The sequence below is a fragment of the Schistocerca americana genome, chromosome 11 (assembly GCF_021461395.2).
Source record: "Schistocerca americana isolate TAMUIC-IGC-003095 chromosome 11, iqSchAmer2.1, whole genome shotgun sequence".
Taxonomy (NCBI): Eukaryota; Metazoa; Arthropoda; class Insecta; order Orthoptera; family Acrididae; genus Schistocerca; species Schistocerca americana.
This window is the reverse complement of record NC_060129.1, coordinates 114,233,434-114,260,211: the sequence shown is the minus strand read 5'-3', so window position 1 is coordinate 114,260,211 and position 26,778 is coordinate 114,233,434. Positions and strand designations below refer to the sequence as shown.

The 26,778-nt window shown below is 47.2% G+C and overlaps 1 protein-coding gene across 1 annotated transcript in view; it reads right to left on the bottom strand.

Moving 5' to 3' along the window:
* Nucleotides 1-26,778, bottom strand: part of LOC124553621 (growth factor receptor-bound protein 14-like) — a 1,033,185-nt gene that overhangs the window by 17,436 nt on the left and 988,971 nt on the right. The window contains exon 11 of the mRNA XM_047127476.1: nucleotides 1,904-2,193. Within this exon, the coding sequence (XP_046983432.1) occupies nucleotides 1,904-2,193 (290 nt within the window). The remainder of the gene's footprint in view (nucleotides 1-1,903; nucleotides 2,194-26,778) is intronic.

Sequence of the window (26,778 nt, the reverse complement as noted above, 5' to 3'; positions counted from 1 at the left end):
TGAAAACCTTACAAAATTTGGACGCCAGAGGAGGAAGCTCGGAGTGTGACCTGCCATGATCCAGTGACCTCACATCACTAGAGTTCGCCCTGTGGGGTTTTATGAAGGATCTGGTGTACTGAACCAAGGTTAGAGACCTACAGGACTCGAAGGCACACTATCGCAATGCAGTTGAACATGTCAGCTCCGAGATCTGGAATCGTACGTGGAGAGAAATGGAATGGGGACCAGACATTACCCGTGCCACTAAGGGTGCACAAATCGATGTGTGTGAATGAGCAAACAAAAGTTTGTGAGTTATCACATCATGAAAAACTTTTGTTAATGTCTAGATGAGTTACAATGTTGTTAAAGCTTTAACTTATAAAGATATATGGAAGGAAATACTGTGGGTGTAAGAACCTGCAACTTGCTATTGCGTGGAGGTGATAATGTGGAGAGAGAAGGAGGTAGGAAGAGATGCAATGGCAGAGACAGGGGGAGGGGGAGGCGGACAGAGGGAGAGGGGTATAGACAGAGGGGGGAGGGAGATAGACAGACGGGGGAGGGACATAACCAGATGAGGGAGGGAGACAGACAGAGGGGGGAGGGAGACAGACGGGGGAGGGAGACAGACGGGGGAGGGAGACAGACAGACGAAGGAGGGAGACAGCTGGGGGAGGGAGGAAGACAGGTGGGGGAGGGAGACAGACAGGTGGGGGAGGGAGACAGAGGGGCGGAGGGAGACAGACAGGCGGGGGATGGATATGGACAGACGGGGGAGCGAGATAGACAGGCGGGGAGAGACAGGTGGGGGATGGAGATGGACAGGCGGGGGAGCGAGATAGACAGGCGGGGGAGGGAGGTAGACAGGTGGGGGAGGGAGGTAGACAGGCGGGGGAGGGAGACAGACAGAGGGGGGAGGGAGGTAGACAGGTGGGGGAGGGAGACAGACAGAGAGGGGAGGGAGACAGACAGGCTGGGGATGGATATGGACAGATGGGGGTGGGAGATAGACAGAGGGGGGAGGGAGGTGGACAGGTGGGGGGGGAGACAGACAGAGGGGGGAGGGAGGTAGACAGGTGGGGGAGGGAGACAGACAGAGGGGGGAGGGAGGTAGACAGGCGGGGGAGGGAGACAGACAGAGGGGGGAGGGAGACAGACAGGCGGGGGATGGATATGGACAGATGGGGGTGGGAGATAGACAGAGGGGGGAGGGAGGTAGGCAGAGGGGGAAGGGAGGTAGAGAGAGGGGGGAGGGAGGTAGGGAGGGAGGTAGACAGCCGGGGGAGGGAGGTAGACAGGCGGGGGAGGGAGACACACAGAGGGAGGAGGGAGGTAGACAGGCGGGGAAGGGAGACAGACAGAAGGGGGAGGGAGATAGACAGGTGGGGGATGGAGATATACAGGCAGGGGAGAGAGACAGACAGACGGGGGAGAGAGAGGGAGACAGAGGGGGGAGGGAGATAGAAATAGGGGGGAGGGAGATAGAAAGAGGGGGGAGGGAGATAGAAAGAGGGGGGAGGGAGATAGAAAGAGGTGGGAGGGAGATAGAGGGGGTTGGACAGAAGGGGAGATGGACAGTAGGGGATGGGAGATGGACAGAAGGGGATAAGAGATTGATGAGGGGGTTGGGGGATGGATAGGGGGTGGAAGACGGACAGGACATGGGATATGGACGGGGGATGGGACATGGACAGAGGGTGGGACACGGACAGCGGGTGGGAGATGGTCATGGGGGGGGGGGGAGGGGGGAAGTGACAGACCGGGTACTCAGCTAGTATTGTAGTAAATGGTAATCCTATACCCCTAATGCCCCTCTTACCCCGGCGCTGACGCGGCCTGTGACAGACAGGGGGACTGGTACGGGATGCGAGGAGGTTTCGGAGGCAGAGAGCAGTGTTCATCGTGAGGAGCGACTCACCCGTCGACGGAGCCGTGCCGGTGGACGAGCTGCGCGGCCTGCTCGCGCGTCATGCCGGCGTGGAACCAGGGCTGCGCCACGTGCACGCCGGCCGCCAGCCCGGTGGCGGGCGCGGGGGTGGCGCCGGGGGCGGCGGGGGCGGCGCCGGGGGCGGACGGCCTGGGTGGCCGCCAGCGCCGCTTCCACGAGTAGCCCTCCGCGGCTGCGATGGCGCGCGCCTCCTGCGGGTCGTCCACGATGCGCCCCACGCTGCCCGTGAAGTCCATGGCCACGCGAGACCGCACGCTCTCCTGTACACGTCAACAACATCGCCACTTAGCACTCACCGGTCACCACTCAGTATAAGGACTCTACACACATAACAATTTATTGGGACCAATTTATCGGCCGTCCTACAAACTGGACGAGTGGACAGGCTTACAGACCAATTTTGCTTGACCAATTTATCGGGACCAATTTATCAGCCGTCCTACAAACTGGACGAGTGGAGAGGCTTACCAACCAATTTTGCTTGACCAATTTATCGGGACCAATTTATCAGCCGTCCTACAAACTGGACGAGTGGAGAGGCTTACCAACCAATTTTGCTTGACCAATTTATCGGGACCAATTTATCAGCCGTTCTACAAACTGGACGAGTGGAGAGGCTTACCGTCCAATTTTGCTTGACCAATTTATCGGGACCAATTTATAGGCCGTCCTACTAACTGGACGAGTGGAGGGGCTTCCCGACCAATTTTGCTTGACCAATTTATCGGCCGTCCTACAAACTGGACGAGTGGAGGGGCTCTCCGACCAATTTTGCTTGACCAATTTATCCTGACCAATTTACCGGCCATCCTACAAACTGGACAAGTGGAGGGGCTTCCCAACCAATTTTGCTTGACCAATTTATCGGGACCAATTTATCGGCTGTCCTACAAACTGGACGAGTGGAGGAGCTTACGGACCAGTTTTGCTTGTCGGTCGGTTGGTCTGATGTCGGTCGGTCGGTCTGACCCCATCATCCCAGCACCACTCGACAGAACCGACTGTCTGTGCGTGTCCGACCAACTTCCCGAATGACGATCGTCTGCTGTCTGCCAGCGCAAAAATACACAGTGTTTCAAATGGCTAGCGTGGCAGATAACGAAACAGGCACAGATATCATGACCAGAGTTTCTAGAGAGCTATCTTCTGTTCCTTTCGTCGCTATTATTTATTACGACTATCTATGCTACAAAGGCTATTAAAGTTTACTTGAAAACCGTTTGTTCCATTTCTTTTTATTTTTTGCATTACCTTGATATACAGGGCGAGTGAAAAATCCTTGGACACCTTCATAAGTTGGAAGATTAAAGGGAAAATTGAAATGTGATGATGGGAACACAGGTTTGATGCGGGGCCGCAACTTTTAGAGTGAATATCATTCATGGCCGCCATCTTGAAATCCGCCATTTTGGATTCACGTCATTTTTTTTTTTTTTTATAATGGGAAGAGGGGTGTATGGCACATCAAATAACACTCCCTTGAGCTCTGGAATTGAGTGGCGTAATTTATTTTTGTCTATCTTGTACAGTTTAGAAGTTATTGATGTTCAAATTTACCTTGATACCGACTCGTGTCTCAGGATGGGCAACACGTAGAAAATGTGTTGTAGCAGTCGGTTTGAAGGTAATTTCCCAAATTTGAACATTAATAACCTCTAAACGGTATACGATAGACAAAAACAAATTACACCACTAAATTCCAGAGCTCAAGCGAGTGTTATTTGATGTGTCATACACCTCCTCTGCCATTTAAAAAAAAAAGAATCCAAAATGGGGGATTTGAAGATGGCACCTATGTTCCCATCATCACAATTAAATTTTCCCTTTAATCTTCCAACTTACGAAGGACTTTTGACTAGCCCTGTATTTCTTCGGACATATTGCATGTTTCAGGAGCCATGTTGGACAATAATTGTCGGGATACAACTGCACTAAACTTGAAGTCTTCTTAACTTCCGGCATCTACATCTACATATATACTCCGCTAGCCAGCAAGCGGTGTGTGGCTGAGGGCACAATTCGCGCCGAAGTCATATTTCCCCCACTCTGTTCCACTCGTGAATCGCGCGAGGGTAAAACGACTAACGCCTCAGTACCAGCTCTAATTTCCCTTATCTTTGAATGGTGATCATTGCGCGAGCTGAAAGTTGGTGGTAATAATATATGCTCTACATCCTCGGCGAAGATCAGATTTTGGAGTTTAGTGAGCAGCCCCTTCCGTTTAGCGCGTCGTCTATCTGCAAGTGTGTTCCACTTCATAGAATAAAGTATCGCTCTCGCGATGGCTAAATGTACCAATCACGAATCTTGCCGCTCTTCTTTGGACCTTGTCAATCTCTTGAATCAGACCAAACTGGTAAGTGTCCCATACAGACGAACAATGCTCTAAAAGTGGACGAACCAACGCACTGTAAGCAGTTTCCTTTGTTGAAGGACTGCATCGCTTCAGGATTCTACGAATAAACCGCAATCTAGAGTTCGCCTTACCCGTTACTTGTGTAATCTGATCGTTCCATTTGAGATCATTTCGAATAGTCACACCCAGATGGTTGACGGATGTTACCGCTGGCATTTATTTTGTACTCGTACTTAATGAGGATTTTCGCCTTGTTACACGCAGTAGGTTACACTTACTAATACTGAGAGATAACTGCCAGCCATTACACCACGTATTTATTTTCTGCAGATCCTCATTGATTTGTTCACAACTTTCGTGTCATACTGCTTTCCTGTAGAGTACAACATCATCGGAAAACAGTCCAATGCCGCTGTCAATACCATCAACCACATCGTCTATGTAGATCGTAAGAAGCAGCGGACCTATTTCGCTGCCCTGGGGCGCACCTGATGTTACGCTTGTTTCTGTTGAAGTCTCCCCATTCAGGACGACATACTGGTCTCTGTTAGAAAACTTTCTATCCAACGGCATATGTCATCGGATAGACCGTAAGCGCGCACTTTTTGGAGCAAGCGACTGGGCGGAACTGAGTCGAACGCCTTTCGAAAGTCGAGGAATATGGCTTCAACCTGGGAGTCACACCCAGCTACTTTCTCCCAGGAGCGCTAGTTCTGCAAGTTTCACAGAAGTTTGGAAGGTGGGAGACGACGTACTGGCGGAAGTAAAATTGTGAGGAGGGGTCGCGATTCGTGGTTGGGTGGCTCGGATGGTAGAGCACTTGTCCACGAAAGGCAAAGGTCCTGGGTTCGAGTCTCAGCCCGGCACACACTTTTAATCTGCCAGGAAGTCTCACACAGCACCTTGTCCAAAAGGTCATGTCCATATACTTGTACATTTTCCTCACAGATGCTTGTTACATGATACAAATATGCTACACGTATCATATATCATGTAACAAGCATCTGTGAGGAATACGTATATAGACATGGTCTTTTGGACAAGGTGCTATGTGTTTCTTTACATATTTTAGCGATGATAAACGTTTATAATGTGCTGAGTTTTATCCACGTGACATCCTGTGCATGAGGCCCAGCGTAAACTGGACATGTTTTACTACAAAAGCCGGCCGGTGTGGCCGTGCGGTTCTAGGCGCTTCAGTCTGGAACCGCGTGACCGCTACGGTCGCAGGTTCGAATCCTGCCTCAGGCATGAATGTGTGTGATGTCCTTAGGTTAGTGAGATTTAAGTAGTTCTAGTTCTAGGGGACTGATGACCACGGACGTTAAGTCCCATAGTTCTCAGAGCCATTTCAACCATTTTACTACAAAAATGTCTAAAAGCTGAAAATGGCAGCTAAGGCTGCTGAAACCGGTTGTCTTGATTAAAAAATGTATTTTATGCAGTCTTGGCTTTTGAATGGTTTTTAACAACTAAAACAGATCGCTCTTCAATATTTTCATAATGAGAAAATTGAACGAAAAATTCGCACAGAGCGTGTGTTGTAGGAACAGAGGAGGGGAGTGTATCGAGAGTAACAATAACTAAATTTGATTTTTTTTTTAAATTTGAGGTAAGTTCCTATGGGACCAAACTGCTGAGGTCAGCGGTCCCTAGTCTTACGCACTACTTAATCCAACTTAAAGTAGCTTACGCTAAGGACAACTCAGACACCCACGCCCGAGGGAGGACTCGAACCTCCGACGGGGGGAGCCGCTCGAATGGTGACAAGGCGCCTCAGACCGCACGGCTGCCCCAAGTGGCAAACTAAACAAGCTACTGGCCATTAAAACTGCTACACCAAGAAGAAATGCAGATAATAACGGGTATTCATCTCTGGCCGTAATAACGGCCTTGATACAACTGGGCATTGAGTCAAACAGAGCTCGGATGGCGTGTACAGGTGTAGCTGACCACACAGCTTCAACACGATACCACAATTCATCAAGAGTAGTGACTGGTGTATTGTGACGAGCCAGTTTCTCGGCCACCATTGACCAGACGTTTTCCATTGGCGAGAGATCTCGAGAATGTGCTGGCCAGGGCAGCAGTGGAACATTTTCTGTATCCAGAAAGGCCCGTACAGGACCTGCAACATGGGGTCGTGCATTATCCTGCTGAAATGTAGGGTATCGCAGGGATCGATGAAGGGTAGAGCCACGGGTCGTAACACATCTGAAATGTAACGTCCACTGTTCAAAGTGCCGTCAATGCGAACAAGAGGTGACCGAGACGTGTAACCAATGGCACCCCATACCACCACGCCGGGTGATATGCCAGTATGGCTATGACGAATACACGCTCCCAATGTGCGTTCACCGCGATGTCGCCAAACACGGATACGATCATCATGAAGCTGCAAACAGAACCTGGATTCATCAGAAAAAATGACGTTTTGCCATCCGTGCAGCCAGGTTCGTCGTCGAGTACACCATCGCAGGCGCTCCTGTCTGTGATGCAGCGTCAAGGGTATCCGCAGCCACGGTCTCCGAACTGATAGTCCGTGCTGCTGCAAACGTCGTCGAACTGTTCGTGCAGATGGTTGTTGTCTTGCAAACGTCCCCATCTGTTGACTCAGGGATCGAGACGTGGCTGCAAGATCCGTTACAGGCATGCGGATAAGATGCCTGTCATCTCGACTGCTAGTGATACGAGGCCGTTGGGATCCAGCACGGCGTTCCGTATTACCCTCCTGAACCCACCGATTCCATATTCTGCTAAGAGTCACTGGATCTCGACCAACGCGAGCAGCAATGTCGCGATACGATAAACCGCAATCGCGATGGGCTACAACCCGACCTTTATAAAAGTCGGAAACGTGATGGTACGCATTTCTTCTCCTTACACGAGGCATCCCAACAACGTTTCAGCAGGTAACGCCGGTCAACTGCTGTTTGTGTATGAGAAATCGGTTGGAAACTTTCTTCATGTCAGCACGTTGTAGGTGTCGCCACCGGCGCCAACCTTGTGTGAACGCTCTGAAAAGCTAATCATTTGCATATCACAGCATCTTCTTACTGTCGGTTAAATTTCGCGTCTGCAGAACGCCATCTTCGTGGTGTAGCAATTTTAATGGCCAGTAGTGTATGACGTGTGCTTTTAAAATAAAATGTTTTACAGCATTCGTCCCGTTATTTTGTAGCCACAGCTCGTATCTGAGGCAGAGAGAAAGGGAGCAAGCGGAATTACGTGCGACAGTGAGTCGTGCGTGCACGCACACAGCAGTCGTCGTCGGCACAGGGCGTTTCACAAGCCGACGCTCTCTGCTCCCCGCGGCCTTCAACAGGTGTTTCGACAGCGCTTCGTCATCGTCAGTGAAGTTTCTCCACACGCAGCAGCACGGCGGCAAGGGACTCCTCGCACGCACGCACGCACGCACGCCCCTTCACTTTAATCCTCTGGCCCCGAGTAAAATTTCCACCGTGTATACTTCACAATACAAGCTGACATAATAGGAGCGCTAAGGTCTAACGTTCCTGCAGCACACACTACAAGATGCATTTGTGTACAGCAAAGTAACGCCGTTGCGCAACCGTAACGGAATACAGAAATTGAACAAAATTTCCACGTGTTGCAATATGCGGCAGCTGACTTTCAAAATGGTTGAAATGGCTCTGAACACTATCGGACTGCCGGCCGAAGTGGCCGTGCGGTTAAAGGCGCTGCAGTCTGGAACCGCAAGACCGCTACGGTCGCAGGTTCGAATCCTGCCTCGGGCATGGATATTTGTGATGTCCTTAGGTTAGTTAGGTTTAACTAGTTCAAAGTTCTAGGGGACTAATAACCTCAGCAGTTGAGTCCCATAGTACTCAGAGCCATTTGAACCACTATCGGACTTAACATCTGAGGTAATCAGTCCCCTAGAACTTACAAGGGAACCTTCCCATCGCACCCCCCTCAGATTTAGTTATAAGCTGGCACAGTGGATAGGCCTTGAAAAACTGAACACAGATCAATCGAGAAAACAGGAAGAAGTTGTGTGGAACTACGAAAAAAATAAGCAAAATATACAAACTGAGTAGTCCATGGGCAAAATAGACAACATCAAGGATGGTGTGAGCTCAGGAGCGCCGTGGTCCCGTCGTTAGCATGAGCAGCTGCGGAACGAGAGGTCCTTGGTTCAAGTCTTCCCTCGAGTGAAAAGTTTAATTTTTTATTTTCAGACAATTTTAGTGTGTGAGTAGACGTGATTACCATTCCCCCAGGTTGTACACCTCTTGTGCAACCGTTAGATGTGTTTGGTTTTCGGCAAGTGAAATACCTCGTGAAAAGATTCCATGATTTCGCACAGGTACACAGAGCAATATTGCTTACGTGATCGTGTGTCAATTATCAAAGTTCAAGCACTCACACATAATCAACTACTCTCTCCAAAATTCCAGGACATGTTCAGATTTGCTTGGACATATGCAGGATTTGACCGTCTACACACGGAAAAATTTGAAAACGTTAAAAACATATGTTTTGACAGAGCACAGGGAAAACTGTGCGACTGTGAAACTGTTGCATTCATTTGTTGCAGTTTATGTGACAAACTCTTATGTTTTCATCACTTTTTTGGGAGTGATTATCACGTCCACAAGAAAACCTAAATCGGGCAAGGTAGAAGAATCTTTTTAACCATTCGCCAGGTGTACAAGTTAGGTGGGTCGACAACATATTCCTGTCATGTGACGCACATGCCGTCACCAGCGTCGTATAGAATATATCAGACGTGTTTTCCTGTGGAGGAATCGGTTGACCTATGTCCCCCGATCAAATGTTTTCGGTTCCCATTGGAGAGGCACGTCCTTTCGTCTACTAATCGCACGGTTTTGCGGTGCGGTCGCAAAACACAGACACTAAACTTATTACAGTGAACAGAGACGTCAATGCACGATCGGACAGATCATAACTTTGCGAAAGTAAAGAAAGTAAACATTTCACTCGAGAGAAGACTTGAACCAAGGACCTCTCGTTCCGCAGCTCTTCACGCTAACCACGGGACCACGGCGCTCCCGAGTTCACACTATGCTTGAAGTTGCCTATCTTGCGCATGGACTACTCAGTTTGTGTATTTTACTTATTTTTTTCATAGTTCCACACAACTTCTTTTCTCGATTGATCAGTGTTCAGTTTTTAGAGGTCTATCCACTGTGCCAACTTATAACTAAATCTGAGGGGGGTGCGATGGGGAGGTTGGATTCAAACCCGCGACCGTTCCAGCAGCGCGGTTCCGTACTGAAGCGCCTAGAACCGCTCGGTCAAATGGGCGGCGCACCTGACTTTAAATGCGGAAAAATACGACAAAACGACCATAGCACAGAGAAAGAAAGCGATAGTAAGCGATTAAAAGATACGCGGCGAGTATTTGAACTGCGTAATATCGTTTAAATATTTAGAGGTTGCGCTGAGAAAAGATATCTTATGCAAGAAAATACGAGGTCTGCAAGGAGAAATAGTCGATATGCAGGGATATGAAACCAACAACCATTCGAAGTAGGAAACTCTAGTATAAGTGGCTCTAAAATATGTACGTAAATAGCTATGAGCACTTGTTCAATGAGAGAGATGTATAACACAATAGAAGGTGAACAAGCTCTTAAAGTCCTTAGAGTCCATGTTTCCAAGACTTTTGTTCGCTTCGAATGATCGTTTGACCATTCCTCTTGGGAGGCCTTGTGTAAGATTAGCATTGTAGTTGCGGTCCTGAGTTCGAAGCCCGGTTTGATGCAGTGCTCCACGCTAGACTATCCTGTGCAAGCCCCTTCATCGCCGAATAACTACTGCACCCAACATCCACAATTTTTACCGCGTCACTTTTCTCCATTACCAAATTGAATATCCTTTCACGTGTCGCGTTATCCTCCCTCTATCTTCTTTTAGTCAAGTTGCGCGACAGATTTCTTTTTTCTTCCCAATTCGATTCACCACCTCCTCATCGGCTATGCCAATCTATGCATCTAATCTTCAGCATTCTCCTGCAGCACCACATTTCGAGACCTTCTTTTCTTGTGTGAACTGTTTATCACCCACGTCTCACTACCGTACAGCCGGCCGCTTTGGCCGAGCGGTTCTAGGCGCTTCAGTCTGGAACCGCGCGACCGCTACGGTCGCAGGTTCGAATCCGCCTCGGGCATGGATGTGTGTGATGTCCTTAGGTTAGTTCGGTGTAAGTAGTTCTAAGCTCTAGGGGACTGATGACCTCACAAGTTAAGTCGCATAGTGCTCAGAGCCATTTGAACCATTTTTTGTGAGTCGTGCCAACAGTAAAATTCGTAGGCGGTGCTGTTATGGTGTGGTCGTGTTTTTCATGGAGGGGGTATAGCGTCCCCAGCGAAATAATAAGAAGAGACTCAAAAGACAGTATTTATAAAGAAGAGAGATTTAAAAATTGAATAATATACATTTTTCTCATGTATCCGTATTATAATAATTTCTCTGCGTAAGTTTCGAAGGCAAAGAAATATAACAAAATCATCTAAAGAAACGACAAGATTCGCTCTTTCGTTAATTTTTTAGTCGTCATCACTTCTTTTCTTGTCTTGGTTGCGTGTAGACAGACATCTTGCGAGCGCTGGCAAATGTAAGCATATTTGTACTAATTATGCAGATAATATATTGATTTAATATCATTGTTCACTTTTAATTTGTAAGAGGTGATCGCGATTTCATGTCCGCCTTTCTTGAATTAACCTGCATTCGAGTAATTTACAATTAAACAATCGCAGCGGCCGATGCAGCCAACGACGCCAGTGCGTGGCGATATTAACTTATAAAAAAAATAGCGGAAGCGAAAAACTCGCCCGCCATTCACGTAATATACATTTTTCTCCACAGCCGCCGACCGCGGTGGCCGAGCGGTTCTTGGCGCTACAGTCTGGAACCGCGCGACCGATACGGTAGCAGGTTCGAATCCTGCCTCGGGCATGGGTGTGTGTGTGTGACGTCCTTAGGTTAGTTCGGTGTAAGTAGTTCTAAGCTCTAGGGGACTGATGACCTCAGAAGTTAAGTCCCATAGTGCTCAGAGCCATTTGAACCATTTTCTCCACAGCCGCCCGACGCTGCAGAAAATACGTAGCTTTAAGATTCTTAATTTCAGTACCACAGCCGAGAGCCATAGCCTGGACTCCCATAAAATGGTTAACGGAGGTAAGAAGATATACTCTGGCGCGTGTGTGGGCCGCAATTGTAATTAATAACTAAAGATTTTGCTTTAAAGTGGACTGACTAGCCGAGGAAATTAATATGAAAAGTTTATTCTATTGTTCAAGTTATATGCTCATGTTTTAAGATCCAGCGAGTCTAACATTCATTACATAACAAATAATTTAGGATTAATATTGTTAAAAAGGAGAACTTCACAAAAGCATTTAATTGTAAACCAAAATTGAATGAAATATTTTGATTAAGGCCCACCACGTAAGTCGGCACCAATAAACATTACCAATAAATAATAAATTAAATTATGACGGGCGACAGACGCGAGAGGGGCGTGCACCCCTTGTTGTTTTGTGTGGCACCATCACAGCACAGGCCTACATTGATGTTTTAAGTACCTTCTTGCTTCCCACTGTTGAAGGACCATTCGGAGATGGCGATTGCGTCTTTCAACACCATCGAGCACCTGTTCGTAATGGACGGCCTGTGGCGGAGTGGTTGCGCGACAATAACATCCCTGTAATGGACTGGCCTGCACAGAGTCATGACCTGAATCCTATAGAAGATGTTTGGGATGTTTTGTAACGCCGACTTCGTACCAGGCCTCACCGACCGACATCGATACCTCTCCTCAGTGCAGCACTCCGTGAAGAATGGGCTGCCATTCGTCAAGAAACCTTCCAGCACCTGACTGAACGTATACCTGGACAGTGGAAGCTGTCATCACGGCTAAGGCTGGGCCAACACCATATTGAATTCCAGCATTACCGATGGAAGGCGCCACTTGTAAGTCGATTTTCAGCCAGGTGTCTTGATACTTTTGATCACATAGTGTAGGTGTGCGGGTACTTTTGATCGCACAGTGTAGGTGTCCGGGTACTTTTGATCGCATAGTGTAGGTGTGCGGGTACTTTTGATCACATAGTTTAAGTGTCCGGGTACTTTAGATCACATAGCGCATAGTGTAGGTGTCCGGGTACTTTTGATCGCATAGTGTAGGTGTGCGGGTACTTTTGATCGCATAGTGTAGGTGTGCGGGTACTTTTGATCACGTAGTGTAGGTGTGCGGGTACTTTTGATCGCATAGTGTAGGTGTGCGGGTACTTTTGATCACATAGTGTAGCTGTGCGGGTACTTTTGATCGCATAGTGTAGGTGTGCGGGTACTTTTGATCGCATATTGTAGGTGTGCGGGTACTTTTGATCGCACAGTGTAGGTGTCCGGGTACTTTTGATCGCATAGTGTAGGTGTGCGGGTACTTTCGATCGCATAGTGTAGGTGTCCGGATACTTTTGATCACGTAGATGTCCGGATACTTTTGATCAAACTGTATGAGAACACGGACAGACCCTGCAGAGCAAGCGATAGCAGAGTTCTGGCCGCCGCATCGCATAGCAACTGCAAACACGAGCTCTCACGCGCCTCGGGCCTGCGCTGAGCGCTGCAAACAGTTAACAAAGCCCGGCCTGGCTGGCTGGCTGGGTAAACACTGGCCCCACCCCGCCGCGCTTTAAATCACCTGCTTGCTGCCCGGGAACACCGGCACAAACTCTGCCCCGGCGTCAGCGCGCCAGCACAGGGTCTACCAAACGCTGCGTGAGCCCTCCAGCTCGGGAAAAAAACCCTTGCCGCACCAAGAAGACGTTGTCGGAGGTCAATGTAACTTGCGTGTGCAGCGCCTAAGTGATGCTCAAAACATGACACCGGAGCTTAAAAGGCTACGCACAACGTTTCTAGCCAATGGCTACAGCCATTATTCGATGCACCCAGCCTTATCGACGAACACAAGTAAGCAAGAAATAGACAAACTGCAGCCAGCAGTGCGCTTACCTTACGTGATAAATGTTACTGACCGAATAGGCAGACACCTTTGCCGAATTGGGCTGCAGCCTGTCTTCTACAGGGTGAAAAGTATTTAAACCGACAAACTCTGGGAGGTTGTAGGGGACACCAAAACAAATATTTTTCCCTAATGTCATTTTTTCCTATGAGGAGTATTTAAACCGGTAGAGGAAGATTTCACTGGCGGCATATTAATTAAACCAACAAACACTTCATTTTTTTTATTACGAAGAGACAACACATTAACACAAACCAATTTCCATTACAGTAGATTTTCAAAAATTCCTCCATCGACACGTAAACAAAGGTTACACCGTCGGCTCATGTTCTGTCTGACACGGGCAAAAACCCCAGAAGTACCTGAATTGTTCCTGCTGCTGCTACTATCCGGGAAACCAGATCCTCTTCTGGTGCAACAGGAGTTGAAGGTTACGCATCTCTCCCCACACAAAAAGTCCCGAGGGGACATATCTGGGGATCGAGCAGGCCACGGTACAGGACCACCTCTGCCAATCCACGTTTCTGGGAACCGTCGGTCCAGGAATCGACGCACACGACGACTGAAATGTGTCGGCCCCCCGTCATGTTGGAACCACATGCGTTGTCTTCCAGCAAATCTGGCAATGCTCTGGCGAGAAAATTGTAATAGTGCCTGCCATTTAATAGCCTAGGTAGCAGATACGGCCCAATTAAACAGTCCCCAACAACACCGACCCACACATTAACGAAGAACCGCACTTGATGAGCGCTAGTAACTGTGGCATGTGGGTTACCCTCACTCCAAACATACGAATTGTGAATGTTGAAGACTCCATCACGCCCGAGCGTTGCTTCATCGGTAAACAATACAGAGGAGGGAAATGTAGGATGCATTTCACACTGTTCCAGGTACCACTGCGAAAACTGTGCTCTGCGTGGATAATCAACTGGTTCCAGGTTGTGGACACGCTATAAGTGAAATGGACGTAACAGTTGCTCTCGAAGGACTGTTCTTACATTCGTCTGATTCGTCCCCATGTGACGTGCAGTTGCACGAGTGCTGATTGAAGGATCCCGCTCCACATGCTGCAAGACAGCTTCCTCAAACTGCAGCGTTCTTACCGTGCGACGGCGTCCCTGTCCAGGGAATCTGCTAAATGACCCGGTCTCACGCAGACGTTGGTACACAGCAGCAAAGGTCGTATGATGCGGGATACGGCGATTAGGACATTGTTGTTGATAAACCCGCTGTGCACCTCGTCCGCTGTGGTGCGCTACATAGTACAGCACCAACCATGTCAGTGTACTCACTCTACATCTACATTCTACATTTATACTCCGCAAGCCACCCAACGGTGTGTGGCGGAGGGCACTTTACGTGCCACTGTCATTACCTCCCTTTCCTGTTCCAGTCGCGTATGGTTCGCGGGAAGAACGACTGTCTGAAAGCCTCCGTGCGCGCTCTAATCTCTCTAATTTTACATTCGTGATCTCCTCGGGAGGTATAAGTAGGGGGAAGCAATATATTCGATACCTCATCCAGAAACGCACCCTCTCGAAACCTGGCGAGCAAGCTACACCGCGATGCAGAGCGTCTCTCTTGCAGAGTCTGCCACTTGAGTTTGCTAAACATCTCCGTAACGCTATCACGCTTACCAAATAACCCTGTGACGAAACGCGCCGCTCTTCTTTGGATCTTCTCTATCTCCTCCGTCAACCCGATCTGGTACGGATCCCACACTGTTGAGCAATACTCAAGTATAGGTCGAACGAGTGTTTTGTAAGCCACCTCCTTTGTTGATGGACTACATTTTCTAAGCACTCTCCCAATGAATCTCAACCTGGTACCCACCTTACCAACAATTAATTTTATATGATCATTCCACTTCAAATCGTTCCGCACGCATACTCCCAGATATTTTACAGAAGTAACTGCTACCAGTGTTTGTTCCGCTATCATATAATCATACAATAAAGGATCCTTCTTTCTATGTATTAGCAATACATTACATTTGTCTATGTTAAGGGTCAGTTGCCATTCCCTGCACCAAGTGCCTATCCGCTGCAGATCTTCCTGCATTTCGCTACAATTTTCTATTGCTGCAACTTCTCTGTATACTACAGCATCATCCGCGAAAAGCCGCATGGAACTTCCGACACTATCTACTAGGTCATTTATATATATTGTGAAAAGCAATGGTCCCATAACGCTCCCCTGTGGCACGCCAGAGGTTACTTTAACGTCTGTAGAGGTCTCTCCATTGATAACAACATGCTGTATTCTGTTTGCTAAAAACTCTTCAATCCAGCCACACAGCTGGTCTGATATTCCGTAGGCTCTTACTTTGTTTATCAGGCGACAGTGCGGAACTGTATCGAACGCCTTCCGGAAGTCAAGAAAAATAGCATCTACCTGGGAGCCTGTATCTAATATTTTCTGGGTCTCATGAACAAATAAAGCGAGTTGGGTCTCACACGATCGCTGTTTCCGGAATCCATGTTGATTCCTACATAGTAGAGTCTGGGTTTCCAAAAACGACATGATACTCGAGCAAAAAACATGTTCTAAAAGGTGTATCGCTCCATTAGTAAACAAAGACAGTGCACTACTACAATGGTGGACAGCAGATGCCTACAACTGAAGAGCGTAATACGGCCTCCACCGGTTTAAATAATCCTCATAGAAAAAAATGACATTAGGGAAAAATATTTGTTTTGATGTCCCCTACAACCTCCCAGAGTTTGTCGGTTTAAATACTTTTCACCCTGTATAGTGGTCGTAGGATCCAGGACGTGCTAGGCTCCACTAAGGACAAGGTGGATGCATTACACACTGCAGGCGTGTACGAGGGGGAAAGCGAATGTGGAGAGGCATACATCGGCGATTTTTGGACAACATGATTGTGGAGATGAAGCAGCGATTAGTATGATTAATCTTCAACAACAGTCTTAATCGCATATATTATTATTATACCGCCAACCGGCTTCAATCCGACGTAGGGGTCATCTGGGCGTTTACACTGTGAAATTACAGAAATCCGTCAGAAAGACTCCATTATACAACAGCTAAAATTACGTAAATTTAAAATATGTTACCCACTGGTCGACTGCTGGTGGTGTCACTCCTGTCTACATAACGGCAGGAAACTATGCGAGACTAACCCTTCGTATGGACTTAAATAGTGTGCTGAGGTCACGTGAATAGACTGAAACAGCCACAGCGGCGATCAACCGCATTTAACACAGTTTATTATGTGTAATTACTACTCACCTTGGTTTAACATAAATTTAAGTGACAGAAAACGGAACCATTCATTTAAGAAGAGTTACAATTATGGTGTTAATTATAAAATAATAACACATGTTCCGTAGTCAACTCGTAAAAGTATATTACATTATGTGCCATAATATAAAGTAAAGCAATTTGTGACACACAAGAACTGGTGTCCTCTTGTATTACAATATATCTATTCATACATTTAGGTAGAAAACATTTGAGTCAGTTTACTAAAACGGCTAATATGACAGGACCACAGGGCCCTCTACTCCTTGTGGTGAGGAAGCCGCTGCCATGGATTATAAAGCGTGTATCAGGCGCCCTCTAGTCTGTGTAGCGAGGACGCCGTCGTCATGGTAGCGGCTGGTGCGTTCTCGTGTGTGCACAACTGGAGCATCAGGCATTAGAGAGACAGAAAAAACAGAACGCAAAATTCTCACGAAAATATTCGGACCAATACATAAAGAAGGCATATGGATGAAAAGACATACCAATGAGTTATACGAACACATGATCAGAAAACGCAGACTAAATTTCTACAGACACATACAGAGAATGGACAACACCGCACTTATAAACAGAATCTTTGATGTAGTAAAACATTCAAGCCTTAAAACTAATTGGTATCATGAAACACAGGAAGACATAAGGCAGCTGGGGATCAACAAACAAATGAAAAAAGACAGAAAGGAATTCAGGAACAAAATTAGGAACGCAAAATTTATGGTAAATGAGAAGAGGAAGACGGAAGCATTATGGACGGAACAAAGGAAACAAGAGCATAGTCAAAGGATGATGAGATTTTGGGATGAGAAAAGGAGGAAAGGAAAGAAGTGAAAAGTGTGTCATCATGAGATATTTGAGTTCAGACACTGTCCATAAGGGCAAAAATGATATGAATGAATGAATGATTGAATGAATGAATGAATGAATGAATAAACTCCGTCCTAACAGGCGTTGGAAGGCCCAACGGTACCGACCGGCCGCCGTGTCATCCTTAGTCCACAGGCGTCACTGGATGCGGATATGGAGGGGCATGTGGTCAGCACACCGCTCTCCCGGCCGTATTTCAGTTCACGAGACCGGAGCCGCTACTTCTCAGTCGAGTAGCTCCTCAGTTTGCCTCACAAGGGTTGAGTGCACCCCGCTTGCCAACCGCGCTCGGCAGACTGGATGGTCACCCATCCAAGTGCTAACCCAGCCCGACAGCGCTTAACTTTGGTGATCTCACAGGAACTGCGGCAAGGACGTTGACATTGTAGATAAAGATGAGACTCAAATACAGGTTGGTCCATTGATAGTGACCGGGCAAAATATACCACGAAATAAGAATCGAACGAAAAAACTACAAAGGACGAAACTTGACTAGCTTGAAGGGGGAAACCAGATGGCGCTATGGTTGGCCCGCTAGATGGCGCTGCCACAGCTCAACGGATATCAACTGCCTTTTTCTTTTAATAGGAACCCCATTTTATTACATATTCGTGTAGTACGTAATGAAATGTCAATGTATTAGTTGGGCCACTTTTTTCGCTTTGTGATAGATGGCGCTGTAATAGTCACAAACATATAAGTACGTGGTATCACGTAACATTCCGCCAGTGCGGTCCGTATTTGCTTCGTGATACGCTACCCGTGTTAAAATGGACCGTTTACCAATTGCGGAAAAAGTCGATATCATGTTGTTGAATGGCTATTGTGATCAAAATGCCCAACGGGCGTGTGCCATATATGCTGCTCGGTATCCTGGACGACATCATCCAAGTGTCCCGACCGTTCGCCGGATAGTTACGTTATTTAAGGAAACAGGAAGTGTTCAGCCACATGTGAAACGTCAACCACGAACTGCAACAAATGATGATGCCCAAGCAGGTGTTTTAGCTGCTGTGGCGGCTAATCCGCACATTAGTAGCATACAAATTGCGCGAGAATTGGGAATCTCAAAAACGTCGGCGTTGAGAATGCTACATCAACATCGACTGCACCCGTACCATATTTCTATGCACCAGGAATTGCATGGCGACGACTTTGAACGTCGTGTACAGTTCTGCCACTGGGCACAAGAGAAATTACGGGACGATGACAGATTTTTTGCACGCATTCTATTTAGCGACGAAGCATCATTCACCAACACCGCTAACACACACCGGCATAATATACACTATTGGGCAACGGAAAATCCACGATGGCTGCGACAAGTGGAACCTCAGCGACCTTGGCGGGTTAATGTATGGTGCGGTATTATGGGGGGAAGGATAATTTGCTCCATTTTATCGATGGCAATCTAAATGGTGCAATGTATGCTGATTTCCTACGTAATGTTCTGCCGATGTACTACAAGATGTTTCACTGTATCACAGAATGGAGATGTACTTCCAACATGAAGGACGTCCGGCACATAGCTCGCGTGCGGTTGAAGCGGTATTGAATAGCGTATTTCATGACGGGTGGATTGGTCGTCGAAGCACCATACCGTGGCCCGCACGTTCACCGGAACTGACGTCCGCGGATTTCTTTCTGTGGGGAAAGTTGAAGGATATTTGCTATCGTGATCCACCGACAACGCCTGACAACATGCGTCAGCGCATTGTCAATGCTTGTGCGAACATTACGGAAGGCGAACTACTCGCTGTGGAGAGGAATGTCGCTACACGTATTGCCAAATGCACTGGGGTTGACGGACATCATTTTGAGCGTTTATTGCATTAATGTGGTATTTACAGGTAATCACGCTGTAACAGCATGCGTTCTCAGAAATGATAAGTTCACAAAGGTACATGTACCACATTGTAACAACCGAAATAAAATGTTCAAACGTACCTACGTTCTACATTTTAAATTAAAAAACCTACCTGTTACCAGCTGTTCGTCTAAAATTGTTGAACCATATTTATGTGACTATTACAGCGCGATCTATCACAAAGCGAAAAAAGTGGTCCAACTAAAACATCCATATTTGTATACGAACTACACGAATCTGTAATAAAAATGGGGGTTCCTATTTAAAAAAACGCAGATGATATCCGTTTAACCTATGGCAGCGCCATCTAGCGGGCCAACCATAGCGCCATCTGGTTTCCCCCTTCAAGCTAGACAAGTTTCGATCTTTGTAGTTTTTTCGTTTGACGCTTATTTCGTGAGTTATTTGGCCCGTTCACGATCAATAGACCACCCTGTATATGAGAAGTTTCATATTGTTTCCTTGTCCCCTTCTGAGTACTTCACTTTCTTCGCTAGACAGTCGCATTTGTGCGTATGATGTGATGTTGTTGTTGTTGTGGTCCTCAATCCTGAGACTGGTTTGATGCAGCTCTCCATGCTACTCTATCCTGTGCAAGCTTCTTCATCTCCCAATGCGTACTGCAGCCTACATGCTTCTGAATCTGCTTAGTGTATTCATCTCTTGGTCTCCCTCTACGATTTTTACCCTCGACGCTGCCCTCCAATGCTAAATTTGTGATCCTTAGATGTCTCAGAACATGTCCTACGAACCGATCCCTTCTTGTCAAGTTGTGTCACAAACTCCTCTTCTCACTAATTCTATTCAATAGCTCCTCATTAGTTACGTGATCTACCCATCTAATCTTCAGCATTCTTCTGTAGCACCACATTTCGAAAGCTTCTATTCTCTTCTTGTCCAAACTATTTATCGTCCATGTTTCACTTCCATACATGACTACACTCCATACAAATACTTTCAGAAAAGACTTCCTGAGACTTAAATCTATACTCGATGTTAACAAATTTCTCTTCTTCAGAAACGCTTTCCTTGCCATTGCCAGTCTACATTTTATATCCTCTCTACTTCGACCATCGTCAGTTATTTTGCTCCCCAAATAACAAAACTCCTTTACTTCTTTAAGTGTCTCATTTCCTAATCTAATTCCGTGAGCATCACCCGACTTAATTCGACTACATTCCATTATCCTCGTTTTGCTTTTGTTGATGTCCATTCCGTTCCACTGCTCTTCCATGTCCTTTGCTGTCTCTGACGGAATTACAATGTCATCGGCGAACCTCAACGTTTTTATTTCTTCTCCATGGACTTTAATACCTACTCCGAATTTTTCTTTTGTTTCCTTTACTGCTTGCTCAATATACAGATTGAATAACATCGAGGATAGGCTGCAACCCTGTCTCACTCCCTTCCCAACCACAGCTTCCCTTTCATGTCCGTCGAATCTTACAACTGCCATCTGGTTTCTGTACAAATTGTAAATAGCCTTTCGCTCCCTGTATTTTACCCCTGCCACCTTCAGAATTTGAGAGAGAGTATTCCAGTCAACACTGTCAAAAGCTTTCTCCAAGTCTACAAATGCTAGAAACGTGGGTTTGTCTTTCTTTAATGTATTTTCTAAGATAAGTCGTAGGATCAGTATTGCCTCACGTGTTCCCATATTTCTACGGAATCCAAACTGATCTTCCCCGAGGTCGGCTTCTACCAGTTTTTCCATTCGTCTGTACAGAATTCGCATTAGTATTTTGCAGCTGTGACTTATTAAACTGATAGTTCGGTAATTTTCACATCTGTCAACGCCTGCTTTCTTTGGGATTGGAATTATTATATTCTTCTTGAAGTCTGAGGGTATTTCGCCCGTCTCGTACATCTTGCTCACCAGATGGTAGAGATTTGTCAGGACTGGCTCTCCCAAGGCTGTCAGTAGTTATAATGGAATGTTGTCTACTCCCGGGGCCTTGTTTCGACTTAGGTCTTTCAGTGCTTATGATGTGATGTGACAAAATATAAGTATGAAAGAAGCATTACATTCCGAGTGCGGAAGTGTTGCCGCCGCTCAACAGAGCCTCCGGCTTTCGCCGCACTCGGCTGGCGGTGTTTGGGGAGCTTCGGGATTACAGAACGGCCTCGCCAGGGGGAGACCACCTGTTGGGTGTTGTCTGGACTCGGGCCGCTGCCCCTCGCGACATTAGCATAGACTCGCCCCCCGACCCGTACCTGTTAGGCAGCTGGGATCGATATAGCGGCCCAGCTGGCCGACGCAGCGCCCACGCGATTTCCGTGCTAACACGCCCCCGCAGCGGCCGCAGCACTGCACTGCGCGACCGTCCGGGACACATCTCATTCCGGTCTTCATCAAGCGTCAGCACGGATATTAGAGGAGAAAATTCTAGAGCCAAAATTGGAAACAGACAGTCTCCTCAGAGGGGTAATAAGGTAGACATCAACAAAAGTTAAACAAGAGTAACGGAATGAAATCCAATTAAATCAGTGATGCAGAAGGAATTAGGATGGGAAATTAGGCAGTGAAAGTAGTAGGTGGGTATGAAACTTCCTGACAGATTAAAACTGTGTGCCGGACTGAGACTCGAACTCGGGACCTTTGCCGTTCGCGGGCAAGTGCTCTACCAACTGAGCTACCCAAGCAGGACTCACGCCCCGTCCTCACAGCTTTACTTCCGTCCTCACAGCTTTACTTCCGCCAGTACCTCGCCTCCTGCGAACCTTGCAGAGCACTTGCCCGCGAAAGGCAAAGGTCCCGTGTTCGAGTCTCGGTCCGGCACATAGTTTCAATCTGCCAGGAAGTTTCATATCAGCGCACACTCCGCTGCAGAGTGAAAAATCTCATTCTAGTAGGTGGGTGTTGCCTTTTGGGCAGGAAAAGAATAGATGACAGTCGTGACGATGCATTTTGCATGCTGCATATGATACGAGAATCATATCCGGAAAAAGGAAATTGTGAACAACTATATTGTAAATGTTCGTTTGTTCGAAATCTTAAATCTCTCAATGTCTTGATCGAATGCTTTCCAGTTTCGACACAACCTTCTACATCTACATCTACATGGATACTCTCCAATCACATTTAAGTGCCTGGCAGAGGGTTCATCGAACCACCTTCACAATTCTCTATTATTCCAATCTCGCATAGCGTGCGGAAAGAATGAACACCTATATCTTTCCGTACGAGCTCTGATTTCCCTTAGGCCGTGCGGTTCTAGGCGCTTCAGTCTGGAACCGCGTGACCGCTACGGTCGCACGTTCGAATCCTGCCTCGGGCATGGATGTGTGTGATGTCCTTAGGTTAGTTAGGTTTAAGTAGTTCTAAGTTCTAGAGGACTGATGACCTCAGAAATTAAGTCGCATAGTGCTCAGAGCCATTTGCAAACAGTGACAATGTTCGATAGTACGGAAAATAAATAACAATGAATATTAAATGTGTTCTATCTCGGAAACCATAGTAGGGCAGCCGCGTGGGATTAGCCGAACGGTCTAGGGGCTGCAGTCATGGACTGCGCGGCTGGTCCCGGCGGAGGTTCGAGTCCTCCCTCGGGCAAGGGTGTGTGTGTTTGTCCTTAGGATAACTTAGGTTAAGTAGTGTGTAAGGTTAGGGACTGATGACCTTAGCAGTTAAATCCCATAAGATTTCACACACATTTTAACATTTGGAGTAGGGCATAAATGATACTATCACTAATACGTACGTCGGCCACTCCACTGTCCGTGATGAAAGGCAATCCCTGAAGCCTGATGTTCTCGGCAGACTCTTGATACAGTGGAACTCCGAATATTGAATTCGCTAACGATTTCCGAAGTGGAATGTCGTATGCGTGTAGCTCTATCTATCTTCGGGCGTTCAAAGTCTGTTAATTCCTGTCTTGCGACCATAATCACATCGGAAATCTTTTGAAGTGCCAGTGCACTGAACTTTTATACACTGTGTGATCAAAAGTATCCGGACACCACCAAAAACATACGTTTTTCGTATTAGGTGCATTGTGCTGCCACCTACTGCCAGGTACTCCATATCAGCGACCTCAGAAGTCATTAGACATCGTGAGACAGCAGAATGGGGCGCTCCGCGGAACTCACGAACTTCGAACCTGGTCATACGTCTGTACGAGAGATTTCCACACTACTAAACATCCCTAGGTCCACTGTTTCCGATGTGGTAGTGAAGTGGAAACGTGAAGGGACACGAACAGCACAAAAGCGTACAGGCCGACCTCGTCTGTTGACTGACACAGATCGCCGACAGTTGAAGAGGGTCGTAATGTGTGATAGGCAGACATCTATCCACACCGTCACACAGGAATTCCAAACTGTATCAGGGTCCACTGCAAGTACTATGACAGTTAGGCGGGAGGTGAGAAAACTTGGCTTTGACGGTTGAGCGGCTGCTCATAAGCCAAGCATCATGCCTATAAATGCCAAACGACGCCCTGCTCGGTGTAAGGAGCGTAAACATTTGTCGATTGAACAGTGGAAAAACGTGGTGTGGTGTGGAGAATCACGGTACACAATGTGGCGATGCGATGGCAGGGTGTGGGTATGGCGAATGCTGGGCGCTTGTCATCTGCCAGCCTATGCAGTGCCAAAAGTAAAATTCGGAGGCGGTTGTGTTATGGTGTGATCGTCTTTTTCATGGAGGGACCTTGCACCCCTTGTTGTTTTGCGTGGTGCTATCACAGCATAGACCTACATTGATGTTTTAGGCACCTTCTTGCCTCCCAGTGTAGAATAGCAATCCAGGGATGGCGATTGCATCTTTCAACACGATCGAGCACCTCTTCATAATGCACGACCTGTGGCGGAGTGGGCTCTGAGCACTATGGGACTTAACTGCAGAGGTCATCAGTCCCCTAGAACTTAGAACTACTTAAACCTAACTAACCTAAGGACATCACACACATCGATGCCCAAGGCAGGATTCCAGACTGTAGCGCCTAGAACCGCTCGGCCACCCCGGCCGGCTGTGGCGGAGTGGTTACACGACAATAACATCCCTGTAATGGACTGGCCTGCACAGAGTCGTGACCTGAATCCTATGGTGCACACTTGGGATGATTTGCCACGTCATCTTCGCGCCAGGTATCACCGACGGACATCGATACCTCTCCTCAGTACAGCAGAATGGGCTGCCATTCGTCAAGAAACCTTCCAGCAGCTGACTGAACGTATGCCTGCGAAAGTGGAAGCTGTCATCAAGGCTAAGGGTGGGCCAACACCGTATTGAATTCCAGCAATACCGATGAAGGGCGCCACTTGTAAGTCGATTTTCAGCCAGGTGTCCGGATACTTTTGATCACATAGTGTACCTTGTGTACACGATACTAGGGTATCGTTATCCCATGTGGACTGTGCGGCTGGTCCCGGCGGAGGTTCGAGTCCTCCCTCGGGCATGGGGATGTGTGGTTGTCCTTAGGATAATTTAGGTTATGTAGTATGTAAGCTTAGGGACTGATGACCTTAGCAGTTAAGTCCCGTAAGATTTCACACACATTTGAACATTTTTGGTATCCCATGACTTCTCAGTGTAAAGCTAGTTTACCACTCACCACCCAGAGCGAGGTGGCGCAGTGGTTAGCACACTGGACTCGCATTCGGGAGGACGACGGTTCAATCCCGTCTCCGGCCATCCTGATTTAGGTTTTCCGTGATTTCCCTAAATCGCTCCAGGCATATGCCGGGATGGTTCCTTTCAAAGGGCACGGCCGATTTCCTTCCCAATCCTTCCCTAACCCGAGCTTGCGCTCCGTCTCTAATGACCTCGTTGTCGACGGGACGTTAAACACTAACCACCACCACCACCACCACCACCACCACTCACCACACCGACTAGAAATTTTGTCTGTGTCACCTCGTATCCTCCTGTAGTCACCCAACGACACCTTCTCGTACACTGCACCATCATCAGCTCGGAAGGTAACCCGAAACAATCTGTGGAAGTTGGTCAGTGGAGCTCTGGTTCATCAAGGAGATTCTTCCTTCCTAGGTTTTTTTTTTTTTTTTTTTTTTTTTTTTTTTTTTTTTTTTTTTTGTCATCAGTCTACTGACTGGTTTGATGCGGCCCGCCACGAATTCCTTTCCTGAGCTAACCTCTTCATCTCAGAGTAGCACTTGCAACCTACGTCCTCAATTATTTGCTTGACGTATTCCAGTCTCTGTCTTTCTCTACAGTTTTTGCCCTTTACAGCTCCAGTACCATGGAAGTCATTCCTTCATGTCTTAGCAGATGTCCTATCATCCTGTCCCTTCTCCTTATCAGTGTTTTCCACATATTCCTTTCCTCTTCGATTCTGCGTAGAACCTCCTCATTCCTTACCTTATCAGTCCACCTAATTTTCAACATTCGTCTATAGCACCACATCTCAAATGCTTCCATTCCCTTCTCTTTCGGTTTTCACACAGTCCATGTTTCACTACCATACAATGCTGTACTCCAGACGTACATCCTCAGAAATTTCTTCCTCAAATTAAGGCCGCTATTTGATATTAGTAGACTTCTCTTGGCCAGAAATGCCTTTTTTGCCATAGCGAGTCTGCTTTTGATGTCCTCCTTGCTCCGTCCGTCATTGGTTATTTTACTGCCCAGGCAGCAGAATTCGTTAACATCATTGACTTCGTGACCATCAATCCTGATGTCAAGTTTCTCGCTGTTCTCATTTCTACTACTTCTCATTACCTTCGTGCCGGCCGAAGTGGCCGTGCGGTTAAAGGCGCTGCAATCTGGAACCGCAAGACCGCTACGGTCGCAGGTTCGAATCCTGCCTCGGGCATGGATGTTTGTGATGTCCTTAGGTTAGTTAGGTTTAAGTAGTTCTAAGTTCTAGGGGACTAATGACCTCAGCAGTTGAGTCCCATAGTGCTCAGAGCCATTTGAACCATTACCTTCGTCTTTCTCCGATTTACTCTCAAACCATACTGTGTACTCATTAGACTGTTCATTCCGTTCAGCAGATCATTTAATTCTTCTTCACTTTCACTCAGGATAGCAATGTCATCAGCGAATCGTATCATTGATATCCTTTCACCTTGTATTTTAATTCCACTCCTGAACCTTTCTTTTATTTCCATCATTGCTGCCTCGATGTACAGATTGAAGAGTAGGGGCGAAAGCCTACAGCCTTGTCTTACACCATTCTTAATACGAGCACTTCGTTCCTGATCGTCCACTCCCTCTTGGTTGTTGTACATATTGTATATGACCGATTCGGATCTCCTTCCTAGTATTACCGCTAAATACATGATCGACCTGAGTTCCTCTAAGATGCTCATCGCAAATCTTGTGGTCGTATACTAGTGAGCCATCACTGCGCGTTGTTCGCATCGCCTCGCTAGATGAGTGGTCTAGTTGAGCCTAGGCCGGTCTGGCCTGGAAAGCGACGCGGCCGTAGAGCGAGCGCTAGACGAGGTCGCCCCACCGTTACTCGTAACGGCGTGTGTGTGTGTGTGTGTGTGTGTGTGTGTGTGTG